Genomic DNA, 24307 nt, shown 5'->3' on the forward strand with positions numbered 1-24307 from the left:
GACCAGAGGGTCCTAAGGATCCAACTTGCCCAGGACCACACGCTCCACAGGGACACGGCAGGGCCGGGCCCAGGGCTCTCTGGCGCCAGCCTTGTGCTTGTCCCTGGGAGCAGCCAGGATGGGGTCAGAGAAGAGGCAGACCGTGCGTGAGACGGGAGCAGGTTGCTCTGGGTGGACAGGCTGGGGCCGGGGAGGGGACCGGAGTCGCACCCTAGGCCCGTGTTTTGGGACAGGCGGGGAGGGGCTCCAGTGAAGTGGATTGCAATAAACCGGAACATTCAGATATCTGAGCATGGAAAGTCAGGGAGCTCCCTGTCCCCGGAGGAATGCAAGCAGAGAAAGCGCCCTTGGTGGAGGGCAGCCAGGGAGAAGCCTGGACCCCCAGTCCCTCGTTGCCCTGGCCTCAGTGAGTCATCCATCCCGAATGCTGTCTTGCTCAGATTCTAGATTTAGCCCGTCTGGCCACATCTTCCGAAGGAGTAAAATTAGTGGCATACTGGACGCCCAGCTCTCTTTGTTCCCCTCCTGGAAGTGGCTGCTGTGGGAAATTACCCAGAATGGGTGGCCAGGAGCCACGGGGGATCCAAACCACACTCCCCTCCCAAAGTGGCCCTGCCCAGGAGCCCGCCAGGGCCTGGCCTCGGAGAAGAGGCTTTTGCCACCTGGTGACTTCCCTAAACATTCTAGCAGTGCTTCCCAGGGAGGGCTGGTGGGGGAGGAGGGCTGCTGGGCGAGCCTAACGGCCACTTTCTTCAGAGCCCGGAAGCTAGACTGGTTTTTCACTTACTGGCTGGGTGACCTGGCACCGCTTCCTTCGCCTTCCTGAGTCTCTGCTACAGTGAGAATAGCCCTCCCTACCACCATCCGCAGAGACAGGCAGGGGCGATGGACTCGCTGTCACAACAGACTTGCCTCACTTCTCTGAGTGAGTTTACCGCGTATGTAGAGCGTGGCTCAGTAGACGTGCACCCTCCCTCGGAGTTCGTCAACAGGAGACCTGAAGCCCAGATCAGAAACACCAGTTGAAACGGAAGCTTCTTTAAACATGTGGAGGGCGGGCAGGGAAATGTTTAAATATTTATATTTTCCACCAAAGATACAAAACTTACTAGTAGCTCCACAGCCTGAGGTGTCCAGGTGAGGACCAGCTCTCAGGCCCCTCTTGGCTGGGAAGCTGAACTCACACAGGTGCCGGTGCCGGGCTCAAGCCATGGGGGCGCCCCTCTGTCCTGTGTGCCTAGAAGTCAGGGTGGCAGCTGGCCCTGGCTGCCTGAGACCACAGTGCTCGCCCACATTGACCCTCTAGCAGGGGCGGGCTGTGAGGCCCAGTTCACAGATGTGGAGACCGAGGCGGGGAGGTGAAGTGGCCTGCCCGGAGTCCACAGCCCTGTTGCCCATGAGCATGGCAGAGTCTGGCAACCTGAGGAGCGGGCTGGCTTGTCACCCAGTGGGCTGGCGCAGGGCAGCCACTGGAGACCCAGGGGGAGTTGGGGCACAGAGCCAGACAAGCCTCGCCCCGAAGCCCTGGCACAGCCAATGGGCTCTCTGCCTGGAGTGGGGTGACATGGGACGTCAGAGAGAAACTCCTGGGAGCCAGGCCCTGGGTCACATGCTTTTCGCCTGTGCGAGCTGGGGGAGGGGAGGGCCATGGTGCCGGCTGGCAGGGTCTGGGGCCAGTTGGGCCTGCTTTCTTGGCAGGGCTTCCAGGCCCCACATGTGGCCGGGATTGCCGCCAGGTGTGTCCTGGTGTCCTGGAGACTCGGGGAGGGCTGACCCAAGTGGCCCTACCCTCCACCCCAAGGCCTCCAGCCCTTGGGACTGTGGTCCAAAAGCCCAGCCCTCCCTGTATGACCTTGGCTTTGCCAACTGTGCAATAGGGGGCACCTCTTCCCTTTTCCCTGAGCGTCTCAGGGTGAGAGGCATCTTCTGTGGGTCCCAGGCCAGTGAAGGCAGGTGTCCAGCACAGGCAGGGCTTCTGCCAAGGTCACTCGTGCCAAGCCATGCCCACTCAGGCGGAGGGGCAGGCAGTGCACAAGAAGGCTGGGCTTGGCCACCTGGCACTGCCTAGGTGGCTACTGAGCCGCCTCTCCACCCCGAGGGCCCCGCCACCCGCCTGCCCTGTTTATACTTGGCTTCCGCAGGAGCTAAGCCAGACCCGCCCGGGATATGGCCGCGGGGGCCGAGCAGCACAAGGGCAGCCGGAGCCCTGGCACCCCCTCCCTCCCTTTTCCATTTGAACAGAATCGGACCGGTGGCTGTAGATGTAGCTGGCTCTGGTCCAGATGGCCTGTGTCCTCAGTCCAGACACCCAGCAGGTTACTTCCGGCCTCTCAGCCATCAGAACACAGTCAGTGGGCCCTCCCGAAGAGCTGGCTGGACCCCAGTCTTGTGCGTGGTGAGGAGTGAGGCTCACCGACATGACGAATGAGGAGAGACGTCTGTCCCGTGGGGCTGACTGGCTGCTTGGGGAGAGGCCAGGGGTAGACTGAGGGACGTCACAGGATGGGGTGGGTCAAGTTGGTGGCAGGGAGAGTGAACGGGGCCCCGAAGGTCGAATTCGACTACACCTGGGTCCTGTAGGTCTCACAGAAGGCTGGGTTCTGGCTGTTCTTTCACAACGGGACTGCTGAGCAAGGCTGGACTCCCTGACTGGCGCCCTTCGGGCCAGCCAGGCTGGAGCGTCCCACAGGCCCTCCACCGAGTCTCACACCCAGCCCTCCATCCAGCAATGCAGGCCCTGGGCTCCCCCCAGGCTCCCCTTTCAGATCAGGGGAGTGGAGGCCTGGGCAATGACTTGCTAGGGACCTACAGTGAGGATGCACCAGTAGGGGGCTCTTAGAGTGGGCACGGGGTAAGGAGGAGACAGCCCCAGATGGAGGAGTCCGCTGAGTTTAGAAACATCTCACTGACCCCAGTGCGGAGGCCCACTCAGAGCACAGGCCACTGAGCGGGCTGGGAGGAAACTGGAGCTCCTGGTGCCTCACGCCTGTGGAGGGCCTCTGCTTCCACCCCGCCCCTCAGGACTCAAAAGAGACCCTCTTTAGAAAAGAGGTGGCTGTAAACAGACCCCTTCTAGGTGTTTCCAAGGGGGACTAGTAGGCAGGGAGCCAGGAGCCGTGGCAGCGTCATAGGGCTCCCCGCTGCCCGCCCAGACCTTGGGGGGAGGCTGTGGCTGGAAAGCAGCCCTGGGAGCGCCAAGAGCTCCTGGAGGCAGACAAGGCGGAGGGAGTCTCTGTCCTGGCTGTGCCGCCTCCACGGGGCCCTGACCACTCTCAGCCGCTTCCCCAGCTCTCATCCTCCCTGCGCAGCCTGGCCCAGGGCGGTCAGGCTCCGCGGAGCTGCAGGACGCAGGGCCGAGCGCAGGGGCACAGCTGTACGGAAGCTGAACCCTCCCACTTTTCAGTCACATTTGCCAATACATTCCTCCCAGCAAGTCGCCTCTTTCTGCCACAAAGTAAGTTCCAATGTGCCACATCTATGGGGAGTTTGGACTCACACTCCTCTGACCTTAAAGGGGGGGTCCTGACTGCCTAACTGCTCCAGCGTTCCTTCCCCAACGCCCCCCCCAGGCCTCCCCTTCCTTCCCCAACCCCCCCCCAGGCCTCCCCTTCCTTCCCCAACTCCCCCCCAGGCCTCCCCTTCCTTCCCCAACCCCCCCCAGGCCTCCCCTTCCTTCCCCAACCCCCCCCAGGCCTCCCCTTCCTTCCCCAACTCCCCCCCAGGCCTCCCCTTCCTTCCTCAACATCCCCCCCCCCCGGCCTCCCCTTCCCCCCCAGGCATCCCCTCCCTTCTCCAACCCCCCCCCCAGGCCTCCTCTTCCTTCCCCAACACCCCCCTCCCAGGCCTTCCCTTCCTTCCCCAACTCCCCCCAGGCCTCTCTTTCCTCCCCCAATCCCCCCCCCAGGCCTCCCCTTCCTTCCCCACCCCACCCCAGGCCTCCCCTTCCTTCCCCAACCACCCCCCCCACAGGCCTCCCCTTCCTTCCCCAACCCGCCCCCCCAGGCCTCCCCTTCCTTCCCCACCCCACCCCCAGGCCTCCCCTTCCTTCCCCACCCCACCCCCAGGCCTCCCCTTCCTCCCCCAACCCCCCCCCCCCAAGGCCTCCCCTTCCTTCCCCACCCCCCCCCCAGGCCTCCCCTTGCTTCCCCACCCCACCCACAGGCCTCCCCTTATTAAGGAGCGGCTGTTAACCTGCTGGGAAAACGCATCTTGCCAGTCCCACCAGGGCTAGTGAGGGCCCCAGAGCCTGGTCAGTTGGGTCAGAGTTGAGTGATTTCCTCCCTGGCATGGCTGGCTGCCCCTGCCCCCCCCCCCAGGAGGGGCTCCAGGCTTCCTGTTCCCCCGCCCCCCCGCCCCAGGAGGGGCTCCAGGCCTGCCCTTGGTTCTGAGCATGGAAAGACAGGGAGCTGTCTTTTGATCAATTGGTTCTGGGAAGGGAGCGGCTGCAGACAGCACTGCCTGGCTCACCACAGTTCTGGGCACGTGGCTGAAGGCACAGGGGGACCAGATGTCCTGGCAAAGACACTGGGGTGTCTCAGCCCCTCCCCCGGCCCGGGACACAGCTCAGGCCTCTCTGGGTGCCCACAGTGCCTCACACAGGCCCGCACAGGGCGGGATGGTGGGCTCATTTCCCAGGCCACCCTGTCCCCGTGTGGGGCCTCGGTCCTCCGTCTGGCTCGGCCTGGCCATCACAGGCAGGGCCTCTGCAGCTCCCTCGCGCCCAGAGAGGCCCTGGCTGTCCTGCTGTGGCCGCCATCACAGCCCCTGCTCCTGCGGCAGGCAGGGCATCCCCTCCTGAGCGCCCCGCTGCCCGCCCCGACCCTGCGGGCGTCCTGGGCCAGGAGATGGCATCTCTCCGTCCGCTCCGGAGAGCCGGGCCGGAGCCTGGCCGTGAGCGCTGGATCTGCTGCTGGCCCTGTGCGGCCTTGGCCAGTGACGGCTGTCCCCGGCCTCCCGTCTCCTAGTTCTCACCGAGGATATCTTTTCCATGGAGGTTTAGAGTAGAAGGGAGGGCAGGGGATGTGAGAGAGACACATCCGCTTGTTGCCTCCTGCACTCGCCCCAACGGGGGTGGGAGAGAACCGGAAACTCAGGTACATGCCCTTGATCAGGAATTAAACCCGATGCTTCAACCACTGAGCCACCAGCCAGGGCCAGACCTCATTTCTCCACGTGCACGAGAGGGTGAGCAGGCGTCCCTGCGTTGACTCCAGGTTTGCCTGCTGTTTGATGGGTCTCCCCCACTTGGAGCCCATCCTAGACCTCAGGGAGGAGAAGGGACTGGGCCAGTGGTCGGCAAACCCATTAGTCAACCGAGCCAAATAGCAACAGCACAACGACTGAAATTTCTTTTGAGAGCCACATTTTTTAAACTTAAACTATATAGGTAGGTACATTGTTATTAACTTAATCAGGGGACTCCTAAGCTGGCCTTTGCTAAAAACGTCCTCAATCTGATTGAGGTACGTTCGCTGAGGTCGACCCCTTCCAACTCTCCCATCCACACCCGTCTTGTATGCTTGTTTCGTCGATCTCCTTTCCTAAAACCGACTTCTGTGCGTGGGCCACCAAGTTTCAATCGCACTGTACGTGCGCACCCGCATGTGGTATGTTGTGGAAGAGCCACACTCAAGGGGCCAAAGAGCCGCATGTGGCTGTGAGCCGCGGTTTGCCGACCGCTGGACCAGGCAAAACTCCCCGAGCCGCTCCGAGAAGGGGCAGCACCATGGCTTCCAGCATCCCCTCACGGGCCGAGGCCTGCTTCTCGGAGGCGGCCCTTCCTGGCAGCAAGTCCAGGTACCCAGCTCCCAGCACCCGAGAGAAGCACTCTAGGCGAGGGCAGGGCTCACTGGGGGGTGAGGACGGTGCTCTCGCGGGCTGCGTGACCGTGTGCAGCTCTGAGAACAGACTAGAAAGCCCCCAGTTGTCCACGTTGAGTGAATGTGCGCTGTGAACCGTCTCCATGACGCCGTTACAAGGGCACCCAGCACCGCGCTGTGGAAGGCGCGAGGCCGGCCGGCTGGGGAGCCCAGTGGAGGGAACCGGGGCGGCTCAGGCCGGCTCGCTCCAGTCAGTGCTCCAGGTGGGCATGAGTGCTCCCTGACATGGGATGGGCGACGGGGCCGCCGCCGGCCCAGAGCGCTCAGGCAGGCTGTGCAGGCGGTTCCAGCCGCCACCACCCCGTCCCAGGCAGGGGGGGGGGCCAGGCTGCTCCACCCTCGCCCCGCCTGTGGACGCCCTGCCTAGGACCAGGCGGCAGGCCCTGCGGTGCCGAGTCACAGCGACTCCACAGCGTTCACAGGAACCACCTGTTTGTTTATTGGGGGTAGTTTACATGCAAGACCCGCCTCCAGACCAGTCTGCTGGGCACTGACCACACAGGCTCCTGGGATGAAGGACCACACCACACACTCCTTCCCGTGGTCCCGCAACCCCGAGCCTCACACATGAGCGCGAACTGTAGGCGTTAATGTCCGTCCCTTTCTCTAGGACAGCCCGGAGGCCAGGGCAGCAGCGGCTCCGGGGACCGCGGTGGCGCTACAGGGAGACGGGCAGCACTGGGCATCTGCTGGCTGGGGAGGTGGCGAGGCTCACGGTGGGTGGCCCGAGGCCGGGGAGAGCACGGCCCCTCTGCGGCGCTTTTCCCTAGCGGGCCCACAGCATCCTGGAAACTTCCGGAAGGCGGGGCTGGACTGAGTGAGAAGCATTGTGTGTGTGGAGGCGAACTGGGGGTGTCGGCAGGAAGGAAGAGGAGGAGCGGGAGTGTGGACTGAGCCCTGCCCCGGCCTCCCAGCCGGGGACCTGAGTGACAGCACGCGCACCCCGGGCCCCTGGCTGGGACCCCGGGTGAGGAAGGGCCGGGCAGGGCAGCGAGCCCAGGCAGGCCTCGGACAGGCAGCCCCTCGCCGACACTGAGGCCGACAGGCGGGAGGCTGGCCCAGGCAGCACCAGCCCTTCACGAAGCCCTGACCGGTCCCGCATGCTGTGCTGGCCCTCTGCTGCCCACCGCCCGGAGGCAGGCCGGAGGGAGCGGCTGGTCTTCACATCTCAGCACAACGAACACAGAAAAGGTCCCACACACCCCAGGGAAACATTGTGACAAAATAAATATTTTAACCTGTAACCAGGTATAATTAGTGTTGACAAGGACTCCCAGGAATAACTTAGTGTAACTGAGCACATAGTGTCTGACCTCTGACCTGGTGGGACTGGCGGCTGCGAGGGTCCTCTTGCCTCTCTGGGGGGCCCCGCCAGCCTCCTCCCAGGGCCCCCCCGCCCCAAACAGGGGCCTGAGGGCTGTGGTCCCCAGGAAGGGGTCCAGAAGCTGCGAGGGCGCAGGAGGGCTGAGCAGCCCCTCGAGGTGCCTGGCCTGTTCCCGCTTCCTGTGAGGCCTCGAGCGAGGCCACTGCAGCCTCGAGGTAGGCAGGCGGCCCTGGACATGCTGTGTGAGCGGGAGGGGTGGCTCCAGGCTGGGGCTGGTGACTGCTCTGCTGGGCCAGCACCTTCCTGCTGCCCACCGGAGCCCACCACACCACCTGCTGCCCGCTGCAGGGGGCGCTCTGGCCCGCGGTGTGAGGGCTGCGCCTCCCAAGGCAGGTGCGTGCTTCCTTGCCGGCAGCCTCCTCTCCCTCAGCCCCTCAGCAAGACAGGAGGCTGGCTCTGCTCCGAGCACGCGGGTGGTGCTGTGGCTCCTGCAGGAGTGGCCCCGAGGCCCCGGCTCAGGCCAGGACGCAGCGGGGCTGCTGGGTACCACTGCCACCAGCCAGCGGACTTCCGGCGTGTGGCCTCCAGGCTGGCCTCGGAGAGCTCCCTCAGGACAAGGAGAGCTGCGTGCCACCGCCGGGTGCAGGGGTGAGTGCAGCCAGAGATGCAGGGCTGGAAGCTGCGGCCAAGCTCCCAGTGCTTCCTGGGTGTCCCCTGCTGGTCCTGCCAGACGGCCCCGGCCTGGCCCCAAAGCCTTTTTTCTGGAGGAGGCTGCAGCGGCCCACACTGGGCACGGGCTCTGGGGGGCACGCCTCGCTTCTCACCAGGAAGGGTCCTGTGGGTGTTCAGCGTGGCCCGGGCTGGTCCGAGCCTGCAGCACGTCTCCACCTGCACCCCGGGCGGGAAAGGCTGCGCCCTGGGTTGGGGACACAGTGGCCTGGCCATGTCTGACCCCAGCACCTGGGCAGTGCGCGCCGGACACTGACCTGTGCCCCGAGGTCACGGGCGGCGCTGAGCTGCTGCGCCGTAGTTCCGTGCCCGGCGTGGGTCAGGCTCTGTGCGCCTCACCCAGGGCCGGGAGACACCCAGCGAGGACTCGGCCCCAGGTTGTTAGCTGCTGGGTTGGCTGGGAGAGAATACACATCGTGGCTGGGGTCTGGGGAGGGAGGTCAGGATGTCAGAACAGCCTGTGGAGAGGCTGGGGCCGTGCCAGGAGCTAGCGGGAGCCTCAGTGCTGCTCTGGCCCTGCAGGCTCTGGGTCTGCAAGCCTGGCCCAGCTGTCTGGAGGGAGGCCTGGAGGCAGGGCAGAGGCTGCCAAGGCCAGGCCAAAGCCCCAAGCATGGCATGCTCATACGCCCACAAACTTGCCCAAGCTAGCAGAGTGACACCTCCCGTGCCACCCCCCAGACGGGCACTGCATGAGGGAAGCACACAGTAGGGCTGCAGTGGAGTGCAATTCCACAGGAGCTAAGCAGGTGCCGGTGCCCACTGTCCAGTGGCCTGGGCTGCCCTCCCCATACCCTTGGCTCCCCCCGGCCAGCAGAGTGTGGGCTGTGTGGACGCCTTGGTCTAGGCTCGCTGCTGAGTGATGAAAGCGACCAGAGGAGAGACAGCCCCAGGGTCTGCTCAGGAGCCAGTCCCAGGGCACTGACTGTCCCGAGGCTGGCCCCCCGGAGGAGACAGTGGGGGAACCTGTGGGGAGAGCGTGGGGGGCGGTTAGGGACCCGCTGGCTGCAGCTGCCCCACCTCCCAGAGAGGCCGTCCTGACTAGTGGGAGGCCTGGGAGCAAACACAGTGGCATTTCCATGGAGACAGCAGCGCAGGACTGAGGACTGAGTGGGGCTGGGGACGGGAGGAGTGGCCGGTGCCTGGTTGGGGGGAGACAGGTGACCTGCCATCTGGGAGCCAACCCACAGACCAGCTCACAGGGCGAAGAGGGCGTCCTCGGAGCGCGTGGGCTTCCTCTGGCTGGAGGGGTTGGCGGCTGGGCTGGGCGCCTCCGCTGGGGGCGAGGGCAGGTTGGGAACCATTTCAGCAGCTCTGGCCCTTTCTTCAAGGAATTTATCAAACTCTGCAAACAAAACCAGGGCGGGAGCCAGGATTGGTGGGGGCTCAAACAGCTACGCCTGCACCATGGAGCCCACTCACTCGTGCCCCTGGGTCACTGCCTGGGAGGGAGCAGAGTGACAGGCCCACAGCCAGAGCCAGGGGGCTGTGCTGCCTGGGAACCCCGATTCCCCTGCAGGGGCGGGGCGAGGCTGACAATTCAGATTCCTCCCTCCCAGCTGCCACTGTCCCACTCTCCAGACCAGCCCTGGAGGCAGGGCAGGGGGCTGGTGGTGGTCCTGCTGAGACCTGGCAGGCCCCCCCTCCCACCCCCAGGAGCAGGGCTCTAAGCCTACAGGGATCTGAGCAGGGGGCCGTGAGGGAGGGAGCAGCACAGGGAAAGGCTGGTGGGCCCAACAGGAGGTCCAGGAGGCAAGATGGGAGAGGAGGGGGACAGGGGCAGGGGAGGGAGACAGGGGGAGGGGGACAAGAGGAGGGGAGGGGGACAGGGGGAGGGGAGGGGGACGTGCTGGGAACTTCCCCACAGGACCCGTGTCACTGCCCCCAGAAGGGAGGCCATGGGCACCAGGCCCGCGTGCCCTGTGCTGCCTCTGCGGGCTGAGCGTGACGGGTGGGCGCCATGCTGGCTGGGACGGCTCTGACGTCCCCCATCAGCACGAGGTCTGGATGAAGAGACAAGAAGCTCCGCTCCCAGGGCCCGGCCTAGGCCAGGCACCAGGAAGTGCTCCAGGGTGAAGGCTCCAAGGTGGTGGGGTGCAGGCCCTGTGCACCCCGGCCCCGGGGGGTAAGCTGCCAAGCAGCTGGCCAGGCCGTACCTTCACTCGTGACGCCCTCCTCCAGGTCGTCGCCCTTCTGCGGGGGGAGCAGAGCACAGGTCAGCCCCAGCAGGCCCGTCTCCCGCTGCCACCCTGCCGTCCCACTGCCCCCACTGTCCCAGCAACGCTTCCTACTTCCTGTCCCCAGGGTTCTGTGACAGCAAAGTACTGCTCATCTTCTTGGAGAAGCAGAAACTTTGTTTTTAAAAAGCAAAAACATGAACCACTTGAGTAGGTTCTAGGTTTTGACCCTTCAGTAGGGCCCAAAAGAAAAATCCAGAAAAAGGTGCAAGCTGGCTCTCGGGGCCGCACTGTGTGCGTGCAGGCCCAGGAAGGCCTTTGTCCCCAGGCGCCGGGACCCTCAGCGGCTCTCCACGCAGCTCAGGGCTCTGGGAAGTTGCTGTCCATGGGGCCACATGAGGGCGGGAAGCGGCAGAGCCATGAAGCCACGGCCTGCACCCCACCACCTTAGAGCTGTGACCTCTTAACAATGAGAGTGGGTCAGACTTGCTTCTGTTTGGAGAACATGGCGGCCACTTGGAACTCAGTCACTACGCAGACAGAACGGAGGAGAGGAGAGCTGGCGGGGAGTGGAGGGGGAACGGATGGCGGGAGACGCCTCTGGCTCTGCCGCTGCCCTGCCTGCAGTTCTGTTGGAGAGCACCCCTCCGCCCCTGGTCCCCCTGTGAGCTGAGGGCTTCTGGGAGAGAAGCTATTTCTTTTCTGGGCGTTCCCTGGGGTAGATATGAGACATTTTCTTCCTCCATGGCAAGGCACCTGGGCGGCGGAGTGTCTTTGGGACACCTGGCCTCCAGGGAGGTGACCTGGCACATGGGAAGCCCTGTCTCAGGTCTCCATCCCCGTGGGAGGGACCACACCATGGCCTGCAGCCAGCGGGCGACCAAGGCCCCGGCATGGAGATGGCTGGGAGCAAGAGATGAGGTGCCTCCAGGTCTGGGAAAGGACCCAGCCAGCCCCACCCATGGCTTGGGCAGCCACTTCCCTGCCACAGAACATTTCTGCATCGGTCCGCCAACACCCTCCACCCGCCTCCCAGAGGCTGCGGAGAGTACAAGTGCTCTGTGGGGAGGGGCGGGCGGGTGAGGCCTCCTTCCTCAGGACTGGCCGCACGGGCAGGTGCCGCGTCCTCATCGTCCTGCCCTGTCTCTGGGACAAAGACATGGTCTCTGGGGCAGGTGTTCTCTTGGGGGCAAGACACCAGAAGATACTAGAGCAGGGAGGCAACAGTGCATTTTTCTTTTTTAAATCCTCACCTGAGGATCTGTTTTATTGATTTTAGAGAGGGGGGGGGGAGAGAGAGAGAGAAACATCGATTGGTTGTTTCTCATATGCACCCCCTCTGGGGATTGAACCTGTAACCTAGGCATGCGCTCTGACTGGGAATTGAACCAGCAACTCTTCGGTGCCTGGGAGGATGCTCCAACCAACTGAGACCCACCAGCCAGGGTGACAGTGGATTTAAAATGAAAACAGCCCTGGCTTGTGTGCTCAGTGGTTAGAGCATTGCCCCGTGCACTGATTCCTGGTCAAGGGCATGTACCTGGGTTGCAGGATAGATCGGCCCAGGACAGGGCTCACGCCGGAGGCGATTGATCAATTTGTCTCTCTCACAGTGATGCTCTCTCTCAATCTTCCTCTCTCCCTCCCTCCCACTCTTTAAAAGTCAATGGAAAAAGTACCCTTGGGTGAGGTTTAAAAAAACAACAAAAAACAAACAAAAACATCCCATTCATCTGTGTGTATATGTCACAATTAAAAGAAATGAAAACCAAAAAACAAACCCTCAAAAACAGAAAATCCCACACAAAAAAAAAACAAGCAGAAAATAAAAAAACAGAACTCAAGCGCACAAACCTGAACGAAAAGTATCTGGGGAGAGCGCAGGGGTGTTTTGGAGCCAGCGGGGGCCAGCTGAGGGCCAGCTCTGCCAGGGCCGGCGGCCGAGGCCACAGGAGTGGAGGACATGCCAGCTGTGAGGCTCTGGTGGTGGCAGGAGCCACCCCTGCCCCTCCTCCCTCCTCCCTCCTCCCCCCCTGCCTCCAGAGCAGCCCCTGGGGTTGTCCCTGGGCCTGTCTTTGCCACACCCCACACTTGAAAGAGAAAAGTGGAGTCTCACCAGGTCGGTCCTGAGCCACACCTCAATGTCGTCCATGACAGAGGGCTGCGCAACGGGGATCTATGGAGCGGCAAGCAGTGGGCAGCAGCCGCACAGCCAGGGAGGGGAGACAGAACACCAAAGTAAATCATCAACACCCCAGTGACCCCCCACGCACAGCAAAGAAAACCCACCAGCGCAGCAGGCGTGGGCAGCGAGGCAGCCGTGCAAGGCAGGCGGGGAGCAGTGAGGAGCAGGTCTAAGAGCGGGGGTGGGGGGGGGCAGTACGTCCCTGACATGGAGAACTCTTTGACTGTGGTGCCAGGCCTCATGACGCGGCCTCGGTCAGGCTCAAAGCACCCGCTAGTCTCAGGCGCGCTGCCCTGCAGGCTGACTTTGAACTCCTCGGATATGACAACTGGAGGAGCACTGTCTGCTCGAGGAGCCACCATGGGCCCGGTGCGCTGGGGAGGCCTAATGGCAGTCTGTCCCGAGCAGGGGCAGTGCCAGTCAGCGCTGCAGCTGCCTTGGGAGCCCCGGGTGTCTCACGCTGTGTGGGCACATCCTAGGGGAGGGAGCCCCGGGCCGGGCGGCCTGTAGGAGGCAGGCACCTTCCACCACCAACAGAAACCGGAGCAGAGGCTTTGAGGACCGAAGGGCCATGGGCTTTAGTCCCCTTTGTGTCTTTAGAGACCACTAGGCCTGAATGCGGCGCTTCCCTCGGCCCCACCCTTTCTCCAGCTTCCCAGGGTTGGCGCACTCCCTGTCAGAGAGGTCACTGAGGTCTGGGGAGTGGTGGCGGGGGAACACACCCGGGCCCCCGAGCAAACGGACGCACCTCCTGGGTGCCTGTGCAGTGTCCACTCAGGGCCACCAGCCCAAGGCCTTGGGGGCTGGGTTCTGAAAAACACACTTGGCTACAGCGACTTAAGGGGCTGTCAGCTAGAACATCCCGAGCAGGTAACGGTAGCCTTGCCCTCTAGAGGCTGCGTTAATGAAACGTGGGCGCCCAGCCTAGACGACCGAGTTCACGGACCTGCCTTCCCCACCAGTACCTCCCAGAGGCTCGCTCACAAGCCCGCTGCTTCTAGGAAAACTGCAGCACTGAGTCTACAGCTGGCTTCGCCCCCATGTCACAATCTAGGCTAAGAATAACGTTAAAATGAGCAGTAAGAGGACAGCTCAGCAGTTGCCAAATTTACACAATGACATGAACTCAACTAACGAGCACGAAGCCCCTATCGCCAAACCTGCCCCATGTGACAAGCCACGCCCAGGGCAGAAGCCCGCCTCCGGCGGCTGGGTGGGCGAGGGGCTGAAGCCGCGGCGCAGGGGTCTGACTTGGCCGCGTCCTGCACACACTCCTCAGCGAGCAGAGACCCTCGCTCTGCTGAGCCACAGGCCCAGCGTGGGCAGCGCACGCACACTTCCATACAGGCTCCAGCCAGCCTTGATCAGATGAGGAAGACTCGCCATTTTCATTTTATTCTTTGACTTACTAAGGCCTTAAGAATGTTGGAATGAAAAAATACCAAGTTCAAATCATCCTGAAATGACTCCTAGGGACAAAGGACATGTGCTCTCCCTCGAGGGCCCTGTGCCCAAGGCTGCAGGCACCCCCGCCCCCCAAAGCACAGGCGGCATGAGCTGCGATCCCGCAGCCTGCAGAGGGCTCCGCCCTGACGTGCTTCCCTGACAAAGCGACTTCTCTCATCTTGGCGCTCCTCCGGTGGAAGGCCAGGCCCCGGGAAGATGTGCCACCAGGTGCCCAGGACTAACACTTGAAAAGTCAGCCATTTCTTCGCAAGGAACCCCGGCCACAGCTGCGGGAGTGAGGCCGGCTCCACGGGCACGCTTTCCAACGTGGCGCAGAAGCCCGAAAAGCCACTGAGGCGATTGGGGCCTTACACCGTTCGATTGAGCTTCTAATTAAATCATTGTTACTGTTCAAAAGCAAGTCCCTCGGGCTGGGCATCACGCTCCCGGTTTTCTTCTTTGAGGATGGACCCTGAGAACGAGCATGCTCAGAAAACACTGACAGGAGACGTGCCACCCCGAAAGCCCGAGGCTGGGTCCCGGGAACACTCCTGCCCTCTCCCGACGCCTCCATTGCGCGGTGCTATGGAGAGGCGGCCTCCAGGCGAGGCCCGGGCTGAGGCGCCCTGGGCACGGGGAAGGGGGGCGCCCAGCTCACTGCTGCAGACCCTCCGCTTCCCTAAGGAGCCTTGTGCTTGCCTGGAGAGGCCGGGGCCCGGACAGTTCTGGCCTCAGTGTCCTCCTCTGTGAAACAGGCTGAGCTCACGATTCCGAACCCTTAACTGCCAGGTGGCGTGTCGGTTTTGGAATTCTGAAGCTCAGGGATGGCCCCTGAGGAGCTGTCCAGAAGCCGCACAGCTGCGGCCTTCAGAGGTACCGGTGGACCCGGGACCAGAGGCGCCGCCTCACCGGGCTGGACTCACTCTGACGGCGGCGCCAAGTCTCTGGAGAGGCACGTGCGGGCCTGACCGGAGGCGCAAAGGAAGAGAATGTCCAGGGGAAGCCAGTGCGGACGCCCAGCAGCTCTGGGGTCGCCGCGGGGAAAGCTCCCTGGGGAGGTGCCAGGAAGCTCCCACGAGGACCCTCAGGCGGCTCGCTGACTTGCGCGGCCTCCGAGGCTGAGCAGATTGCTTCTGCCCGCACTGAGGAGGAGTCAGGGTTGAAGTCATCACTACAGATGCATAAATCGATCTTTTCAATAAACTATCAGTTGTTAAAACAGACAGACAGAAAGAAACCCAGGGACGTCAGTAATGACTGGCGCTGGCTCCTCAGTATGAAGGCACTTGGCCTCCAGGGGGTGCGGGTCAGCAGCCCCGCGTATATAAAAGTAGAGGTTCACTTGCTCTGGTTGGACAAAACCCCTTAAATCAGCACCTTGAGTATCACATGGTGACGTCCCTTCTAATACCGTGGGTGCTGCCTCTGACGAAGCCTGTGCCTGCTCTACACCAGGGCCTGGAGCTGAGGGAGGACGCGGAGCTCCGCCCAGGCTGACGGAAGGGCGAGAGGCCAGGGCTGGCCCAGCTGAGCCCTGGGACTGGGGCTCTGTCCTGCCGTGGTTTAGCATCTTCTTGGGGAATTATCCAGCCAAAGGCTGGCCCAAGGGGTTGGAAGAAGAGTGTGAGTTGGAGGAGGTAGACAGAAAGGGGAAAAGAGACGTGAAGAGAGAAAGATAAAAGAAGTTACTTGGGCAGCACCCTCCAATAAAGACCAGGGCTAGAGCTGACCCCGCAGAGGACAGGCGGCCAGGCTGGCTTGGCAGAGGCAATGGCCTGTCCTCGGAACCCAACAGAAACTGGCAGGCGGGTGCCAGTGGCACATCCTGGCCGCAGAGGTGGTGGGCGATCTGCTGCCCGCGGGCCCACCTGGCTGCAGGCAGGCAGCTCTGCTGAGGGAGCAGTGGGGGCCTGTGCACAGGGAAGAGGCTGTCCTGGGCTCAGTGCTCTTGGGACGTCGGGCTGGCTGTGCCTGGGGTCCTGCGGGCCTGAGTAGGCCCCCCGCCCCCCAAAATTGGGCTTTGGCAGCAGCAGACCTTCCTACTAACCTCCTTCTGTTCTCGTGACAGACACTCACAGCAGAGAGCTGCTGGCTGCCCAGCCTGCGGGGGACTCCTCTCGGGTCACAGGCTGGGGGGACAGCACGCGCGTTCTCAGGGTTTTCTTCAACTGCTGATGAGCCTGGGGTGGCTGACTTTGGTGCTGAAGCCCCAGGAGCCAGGGTCTGCCCCCCACAGCCCCAGACCACAGGGGAGCAACTGTCTGACTTCTCATGCAACAGGCACAGTTCTGCAGCCCAGCTGTGCTCTTTGCAGAGAAGTGAGACCTCCTCCCGACGGGCTCCCCGCACCCGCCGTGAGGAGTGGCCTACGAGCCTTTGGTCGCACTCAGCAGCACAAAAAGCTTCCAAGTAAAGAATCTGTACCTGGGAGTGTAGGCAGACTCAGGGCGCTGCACTACGGGAAGTAAGGCAAAGCAGTTAATGTGCGTCGTTTAAAGGAAAACACTGCAGGCAGGCAGGGGAGGCCGTTAGCTGTTAGCTGGGCTTGCTTCCGGGGACGGAGCTCCGGGAGGGGATAGGGTGGCTGCGACGGCCTGTGTGGCAGAGGCAGGCACCACCACCAGCTGCCGAGGCCACGCTCAGGGCGACTTTTGGGGGCAGTGTCCTTTTCCTGGCAGGGTTAAAGGCACAAGGACACATGCCTGGATCCTTCCGATTTGGACAATGGAGTGGACATGGTCTCCAGGGGTCCTGCTCTACAGCCACCCACACGTGAGCCAGGGCCCCAGCCTGCCCCTGAAGAAGCAAATGAGGGGCTCAGGCAGCCCCTCTCTCTAAGATGGGCTGTGAGGTCTGCAGAAACAGAGCGAGGAGAGGGCTGGGCCCCACCTGAGCATGGCGTGCAGGGTCGCCTGCTCCAGCCAGGTGGCAGGCAGACACCCTCGCATGCTGCCCTGCCTCAACACCCGCCCCTGGCCACAGCCTGGCACGGCCCCAGGCCAGTTACAGTCTTCCCTGTGTGCACCGGTGCTGCACCTCCAGCTGCAGGGAGAGGCCCAGGATCCTGCCTGCCTGCTTGGCGTGCGGGTGCAGATCTGTAGAGGGCTGTGGCTTCCCAAGGTGAATGGTCATTCCCAGCAGGACAAGCAGCCAGGACGAGGTCACCTTCTCCACACACCGGGCGCAGGGCCACCCGGTCAGGGGAGGGAAGAGAAACCCACTTGGCCAGGCGAGGCACGAGCCCCGCCCCGGTCCTGTGCAGAAAGGCTTTACTTCCTGAGCCCCAACTGCATGTGTGACGCTAACCCTGGCCGGCCTTGCTTCTTCTGTCCTGCTCCGTGTGTGTGTCTGTCAGAGGCCGCAGAGCCTCTGGGGCGCAGTGGGCACAAACCCTGACCCTATGGAGCACAGCGGAGCCAGCGCCTAGCGCTGCCCTCACAGGCTGGGGCTTTACCAGCTGGTCAGAGGCTTGGAGTCTGTTCTCTTAGAAGCAAAAGCCAGTGACCACTCACCCTGGAGAGGGAATACTGCTGAGCGCCCCAGAGACAGTAAAAGGAGGGAAGGGCCCGCCCCCGGAGATGCTCCAGACCCCAAAGGCCCGGGCCGGGACCTCAGCAGAAACCAGAGGAGGCTGGGTCTGTGCTTCAGGAGATGCTTTGGCACCCAGCTGGAAGGGGAGAGTGGCCTGTGCTGTCTGACTCACAGGGCTCAGCGGGGACATAGGTAAGCGCTGGGGGGCATGGCGCTCTGCTCAGCTAGTGGCCGCTCACCATTCCTTGGGTCACGAGCCAGCTGTCTATGGGCTCCAGGTCAGCGTCCCCACCTTTAACTCTCTCCTGGACGGAGGACAGGAAAGTCCCAGAAAGAAAAGTCACAGCGAGACCCATAACCAAGAAGCAACAGCACATCCCACGGGACAGAGGTCGCTCGAGTGATCATGTGTCATGTCAGCCCTGGCCCAGGGGCCTCCCCACCACGCCCCCTACCTACCTGTGAAGAGGTTAGTAAAGTAAGCAAGCCCTCCAGGGCCCCCTGTGTCGCCTTTCCCGGGCACCGGGCGGCCTCCAGGAGCCACAGACCGCCCGGAGCTGCTGCTCCCAGGGAGGGCTCCCAGGCGGCAAGGGGCGGCTTACAGAAGAACCAGCCTTTACAAATCATTCCTACTTTTTTCTAACTTATCTTTGCTTTTTCTTCCTTTTTTCCTCTTTCTCAGTTACCTGTATGTTCATTTCCCAAACCCTTAAACTCTAAATTTGGGTATGTTACCTTTTTTAAAAGCAAGACAACTGATTTGGTTGCACTGTGGAGGCGTGGCTATCCACCTTCCCCTCCCTACTGCATTCTTCATTTCTCCCTTGACCCAGTGTTCCTTTCCAGGCCAGTGTGGGTTAGTGTATGAACACGACCTGAAGCCCTGGCCTGCAGGTGCACGTGAGCCAGTGTGTGGGGACAAAGATACAAAGACACACACACAGGCATGAAAACACACAGACACACAGAGACACACACACACACACACAGGTATGCAAACACACAGACACAGATATACAGACACACACAGAGATAAACACGCACACAAAGATATATAGACACACAGACACACAGAGATAGACACACACAGACACATACAGAGATAGACAGACACACGGACACACACACACACACACACACACACACACACACACACATACATGCAGAGCTAACAGGAACCCTGCTCCCCGCATCGCCCATTGAGCAGTCAGCATGAAGAAAGAGCAGCCTGCCACAACCACGTGGAGACACGCTGGACTCAGCAAGGCCTTTGAAAGCTGAGGCTGGCCAAGCCACACACCCAAAGGGTGAAGGGTGGGAAGCTGGCCACATGTCCTAAGCTCAGACCCAGGCGTGGGCATTGATAATGGCAAAGGTGTGGTGGGGCACAGGTTGCCATGGACAGGGCAGGCCCTGGAGACAGTGGGAAGCAAACCGGGTCAGGGACAGGGCTGCAGGCCAGGCCAGGGAGGGCGGGGAGGAGGGGCACCTCATGTGGCAGGGCCTCCGCCCAGTTCCTAAACGCCCTCCGGAGCCAGGGGGGAGGACATTCTAAATAATGGGTAAACGGAGCCGTGGCCGCTGCACAGATTCCGGGAGTCTGGTCTCAGGTTTGCCCACCCTTCTGTGGAAAGGCAGGGGACTGAGCCGAAGGCAGCTGGGCTGGCTTTTCTGTGCCCCCTGGTGGCCAGTGCAGAAGGACGCAGTTGGCCAACTAGGAGGGAGGAGGCCCAACACTGGCATTTGGGAAGCAACTCCCATGGGGGGGTTGGGGGGGCGGGGACGGTAGAGGAGCAATGGGCACGCCCTTTCCTGGCCCAGCCGGGGGACCTCAGAAGGAGGCCCAGCCCTCCCCTGCCCCTGCAAACAAACACTCATCCACACCCTCACACACACCACTTGGCAGAAGGAACAATCTCACGAGAAACATGAAGACACAACTCCTTTCCCCTGCGAAGATCTGAGACTTACAGAAACCAGGGTGCATTGGGGCCGGACGAGCACCATCCTCCACTTCTGCCTTATCTCCGGTCTTTCCCGCCCTCCACCAAGCCTGCGTCTGCTTCATCACCTCGCCAGCTTTACCAAACTGCCCAGCTCCCCTGCACGGACTCCAGGCAGAAAAGCAGGGCCAGACCTACCACTTCGGAGATCTGTTTCCGACTGTGTAGGGCAGAAGGGAGTCCTCCGGCAGCCTGGGGGTCCTCACAGGTTACCCTGGAGATGAAGCAGCACAAGCAGAGTCAGTGCCCCAGGGTCACGGGGGTGGGGGTGGCCTGCAGTCCCTTCCTACCCATGGCACCTTCCTCACATGCACTTAGAACAGTGATGGCGAACCTTTTGAGCTTGGTGTGTCAGCATTTTCAAAAACCCTAACTTAACTCTGGTGCTGTGTCACATATAGAAATTTTTTGTTATTTGCAACCACAGTAAAACAAAGATTTATATTTTTGATATTTATTTTATATATTTAAATGCCATTTAACAAAGAAAAATCAACCAAAAAAATGAGTTCGCGTGTCACCTCTGACACGCGTGTCATAGGTTCGCCATCACTGACTTAGAAGAACGTTTCCGCACCTTGGCATGGGCAGAGGCTAGGGCTCAGCTGTTGTCTGCCTGCCCGAGGCTGGGAGGTGCTGCCTCCCAGCACTAGCTCAGCCGCCCTCCCCTGGGCTCGCACTGCTCCGTCACCACAGGGCACCTCTAAGCCTCTAAGGCACGAGGACAGGGAAGTGCCGAGGCTGTGGAGGGAGGTCCCAGCAGCAGCTCAGTGCACCCACAAGCAGGGCCTGGGCTGGCTGTCCCTGGGCCTCCCTGTGACACAGGGGATTGTCTATTTTGGAATAAACTCCAATTCCCTCTGGCTCCTGCTGGCCAGAGCTGCTACCAGGGAAGCCCCACGCACACTCGTGGGTGGGAAGCCTCACTACCCAGCAGGCGTCCTGCGGCTGCCCTCCTGGCTGCCTCCCCTACAGCCCAGGCAGCAGCCACACCAGAAGCAGAGAGCAGCAGGGCGCTCTTAGACTGATGGGGCCTCCAACTATAGCCGCCCAGGCCAGCAGGGCTGGTGCTCACTCATTCAACATCTGTGTCTACTGCCAAGTCCTCTCAGCCATATTTCAAAGCTCCTGGCCGTCCTGGACGGTAAATAAAAGGCCTCTTTGTGTTGGCCTGTGACCAGGCCTGGATCAATCTCCCCAAATAGCTTCCAGGAGCCACTGGAATGATCCCCACATACGCCTTGCGCTGTTCGGCTGAGGAGCTCCCTGTGGTCTGGGCGCACGTGCCAGTGCTGTCCGGAGGGGCGCACTGCTGGAGTGCACTCAGGGTGCCGCTGACGCTCTCTGCCCCCAGGTCTGCGGCAACAGGAGAAATGAGGGAGATGAGAACAAAATGGGTCATGGACTTCACGGGGGTCCCAAAGTTAAGGCACCAGTTGAGCAGGTGAAAGTTCTGGGGGGAGGGCAGGGGGCACACCCAGGTCACCCTGTGCAGGAGGGGCCACGGGTGCGGTCCAGATGGAGAAGTCATTCTGAATGGCAGGGAGAGCACTGGCAGTGGGAAGGGGGTGCCCGGGGCTAGGGACCTTACAGGTTTCCCACAATGCCCGTGCTGGGGGCTCTTCGTCACCTCACTCCCAATGTCTAAGGACCTGGATGTTTAGTTATTTGACAAATATTTTGCAGGTACCCACCATGCTCAGAACTAGGTCCTGAGTGAACCAAACCTAATCTGATGTGGACCTTGGTCTCAAGGAGTCACAGAGCAGGTGAGAGACAGACAGACAGCAGTAGTACTTGGGACAGTGGACTCTGTGTGGGGAGGGAGACACAGGCAGGCGCAGGCTGGCAGTCAGGGCACGTGCAGTGAGCAATGCCCTGGAAGCTAATGGAGGACAAGGCTGGCAAGGCAGGTGGGGAAGGCTGGGAAAAGCCTCAAATGCCAGGAAAGGAGTGGATGGAAAGCATGAGCCCTTTTTAAAGAAGGGAGGCAGCATAATTCAATTTGAATTTTGGGAGAATCCAGTGGCCATATGCTGAATGGACTGAAGGAGAGAAACCTGTTCTGAAAGAGAAACAGGGGCTACAAACGTGAGATACTGAGAAGCCAGAAATAAAAGCTCAATTCAACTGAAATAAAATGAAGTTATAAAGATAAATATTAAGAAACTAGAGGCCTGGTGCAAGAGATTTGTGCACTGGGGGGAGGGGGCCCCTCAGCCTGGCCTGCGCCCTCTCGCAGTCCGGGACCCCTTGAGGGTTGTATGCCTGCCGGCTTAGGCCCAATCCCCAGGCAGACAAACATCCCTCTCGTAGTCCAGGACCTCTCCTTACCATCTGCCTGCAGCGGAGGCGGGAGAGGCTCCCGCCATCACCGCTGTGCTCACCAGACATGAGCTCGGCTTCTGGCCGAGCGGCGCTCCCCTGTGGGAGCACATTGACCACCAGGGAGCAGCTCCTGCATTAAGCGTCTGCCCCCTGGTGGTCAGTGGACGTCATAGTGACCGGTCGTTCTGTTCAGTCGATTTGCATATTAGGGTTTTATCATCCTATCTAATAGACAAACATGGTAATTAACTGTACCTCCAACACGCTTCTCATTGGCTAATCAGGGAAATATGCAAATTAACTGCCAACCAAGATGGCGGCTGGCAGCCAGGCAGCTGAAGCGAACAGGAGGCTTGCTTGCTCCAGTGAAGGAGGAAGCCAAGGTTCCCCGCCTACCACTGCTGGGCTCTGAGCTTGCACTCTACGAAACAATGTTGCAATTATCGAAGCTAAACAAACCCCATGCTTTCAGCCAGACAGCCAGCTGAGCTGGAGTTGCAACAGTGTTTCAATTATAGAAGCCAAATACCTGCTTTCAGCAGCTGAGGTCTCAGAGCTGGAGCTGAGCCTCAGAGCTAAAGCCGGCTCTCAGTTCCAGTGACAGCCATAGAAGGTAAATAAATCCCAGGAAAAAAAAGAAAAGAAAAAAAGGAGAGGTTGGGAGCTTCAGTCACCTGCCAGCCTGAAAACGGCCCTCAGCCCCTCACCCAGACTGGCCAGGCACCCCAGTGGGGACCCCCACCCTGGAGGGGGTGTGACCAGCTGCAAACAGCCATCATCTCCTCATCCAGGCTGGCCAGGCACCCAAGTGGGACCCCCACCCTGATCCAGGACACCCTTCAGGGCAAACGAGCTGGCCCCCACCCATGCACCAGGCCTCTATCCTATATAGTAAAAGGGTAATATGCCTCCCAGCACCGGGATCAGCGGAGCCGCAAGGCCTCCCGGCACTGGGATCAGCGGAGCCGTGAGGCCTCCTGGCACCGGGATCAGCGGAGCCTCCCAGCACCGGGATCAGTGGAGCCGCGAGGCCTCCCAGCACTGGGATCAGCGGAGCCGTGAGGCCTCCTGGTCCCTGGAGCAGCGTGACAGGGGGCAGCGCCCAAACCCCCTGATCACCCTGTGGCTCTGTGTGTGACAGGGGGCGGGGCCACAACCTCCCTATCCGCCCTGCTCTGTTCATGACAGGGGAAGGCGCCCCAACCCCCTGATCAGCCCTGCTCTGTGTGACAGGGTGCGGTGCCCCAACCCCCGCATGGGCCCTGCTCTGTGTGTGACGGGGTGGAGCCGCAACCTCCCCATCGGCCCTGCCCTGAGTGTGACAGGGGGGAGTGCCCCAACCCCCTGATCAGCCCTGCTCTGTGTGACAGGGTGCGGTGCCCCAACTCCCCTATCGGCCCTACTCTGTGCGTGACAGGGGGGAGCTCCCCAATCCCCTGATCGGCCCTGCTTTGTGTGTGACAGGGTATGGAGCCCCAACCCCCCTGATGAGCCCTGCTCTGTGCGTGACAAGGGGTGGCGCCCCAACCCCCCAATCGGCCCTACCCTGAGCGTGAATGGGGGTGGCATCGCAACCTCCCGATTCGCCCTGCTCTGTGCATGACAGGGGGCGGCGCCCCAACTCCCCAATTGGCCCTGCTCTGAGCCCGACCAGGGGCTGCACCTAGGGATTGGGCCTGCCCTCTGCCACCCGGGAGCGGGCCTAAGCCAGCAGGTCGTTATCTCCTGAGGGGTCCCAGACTGTAAGAGGGCACAAGTGGGGCTGAAGGACCCCCCCCCCCCGCCAGTGCACAGATTTTTGTGCACCGGGCCTCTAGTATAGGATAAGAAAACAGAACAGGATGGGAGAAAGAATTTTGAGCCTGGCCAATGTTACTTAGTTGGTTAGGTATCATCCAGTGAACCAAGAGGTGCTGGTTTGATTCCTGGTCAGGGCATGTGTCCGGGTTGCAAGCTTGATCTCCAGTAGAAGACGTGCAGAAGGCAGCCCATCAGTGTTTCTCTCTCTCTCCCTCTCCCTTCCTCTCTAAAATCAAATTTAATAAGAGAATTTTGAGAGGGCCATGCTTATTATTTCAATACTATAATACAATAAATTGGCATCATACTGTGTATTTGCAGCACTATAGTGGTCATAGTCACACTTTTAAACTGAATGAACTATGGAAAAGTCGTGTTTCTTGTTTCAGATTTCAGACAATAGAATACTTTAGCTAATGTTAGTTCAAGGAGAGCAAGTATGTCAGTGCCGTCCCTTCCTATTTCCAAGCCACTGGCAGACATCACCGATCAATCCCAGACTCATCTTCCAAGCTCTGAATTGGTGACAGCACCCCCCTTAGACCTGTGTTCCAAGCTGCCCATGAGTTGAAACCTGTCTGCCGTCCTTGGCCTACCTCATTGATATTGAGAAGGAAAGCGCTTCGACCACAAGGAATATTCCAGACAAAACACAGCAGCCGTCTTTCTTTAAAAAGCAAACTACTTACTGTTCCTTGGAACTCCCCTAACCCCTGCTTTCCAGTGTAGGTCACAACTTTAAGTTAGGGAAAGAAAGTATGAACTGAAGGTGGTGCAACTGGTCAGGACTCAGGAATACACTTTGCCATGGGCTCCCGAAAGGCTCTCGGGCCTTCCAACAGAAAGAGGGCATCTGCCCCGACTCTGCCAGGAAGGGGACTGCGAAGGAGGTCCTTCACCCTCATGAG

At 61.0% G+C, this 24307-nt stretch overlaps 1 protein-coding gene across 11 annotated transcripts in view; it reads right to left on the reverse strand.

Moving 5' to 3' along the window:
• Nucleotides 1–6294: 6294 nt before the first annotated feature.
• TOM1L2 (target of myb1 like 2 membrane trafficking protein) overlaps nt 6295–24307 on the reverse strand; it is a 145519-nt gene continuing 127506 nt past the window's right edge. For 3 of the 11 annotated variants that reach the window (XM_036296294.1, XM_036296292.1, XM_036296289.1), the window contains 7 exons: nt 20510–20627; nt 19410–19485; nt 17508–17573; nt 12223–12282; nt 10086–10122; nt 9130–9274; nt 6295–8895 (listed from right to left, as the gene is read on the reverse strand). In XM_036296294.1, the coding sequence (XP_036152187.1) occupies nt 8577–8895; nt 9130–9274; nt 10086–10122; nt 12223–12282; nt 17508–17573; nt 19410–19485; nt 20510–20627 (821 nt within the window). In that variant the 3' untranslated portion in view covers nt 6295–8576. Of the gene's footprint in view, nt 9275–10085; nt 10123–12222; nt 12283–17507; nt 17574–19409; nt 19486–20509; nt 20628–24307 lie in introns of all 11 variants that reach the window. The other 8 variants (XM_036296300.1, XM_036296295.1, XM_036296299.1 and 5 more) reach the window with 6 other exon arrangements.

Source organism: Myotis myotis, unplaced genomic scaffold (assembly GCF_014108235.1).
Source record: "Myotis myotis isolate mMyoMyo1 unplaced genomic scaffold, mMyoMyo1.p scaffold_m19_p_29, whole genome shotgun sequence".
NCBI classification, from domain to species: domain Eukaryota; kingdom Metazoa; phylum Chordata; class Mammalia; order Chiroptera; family Vespertilionidae; genus Myotis; species Myotis myotis.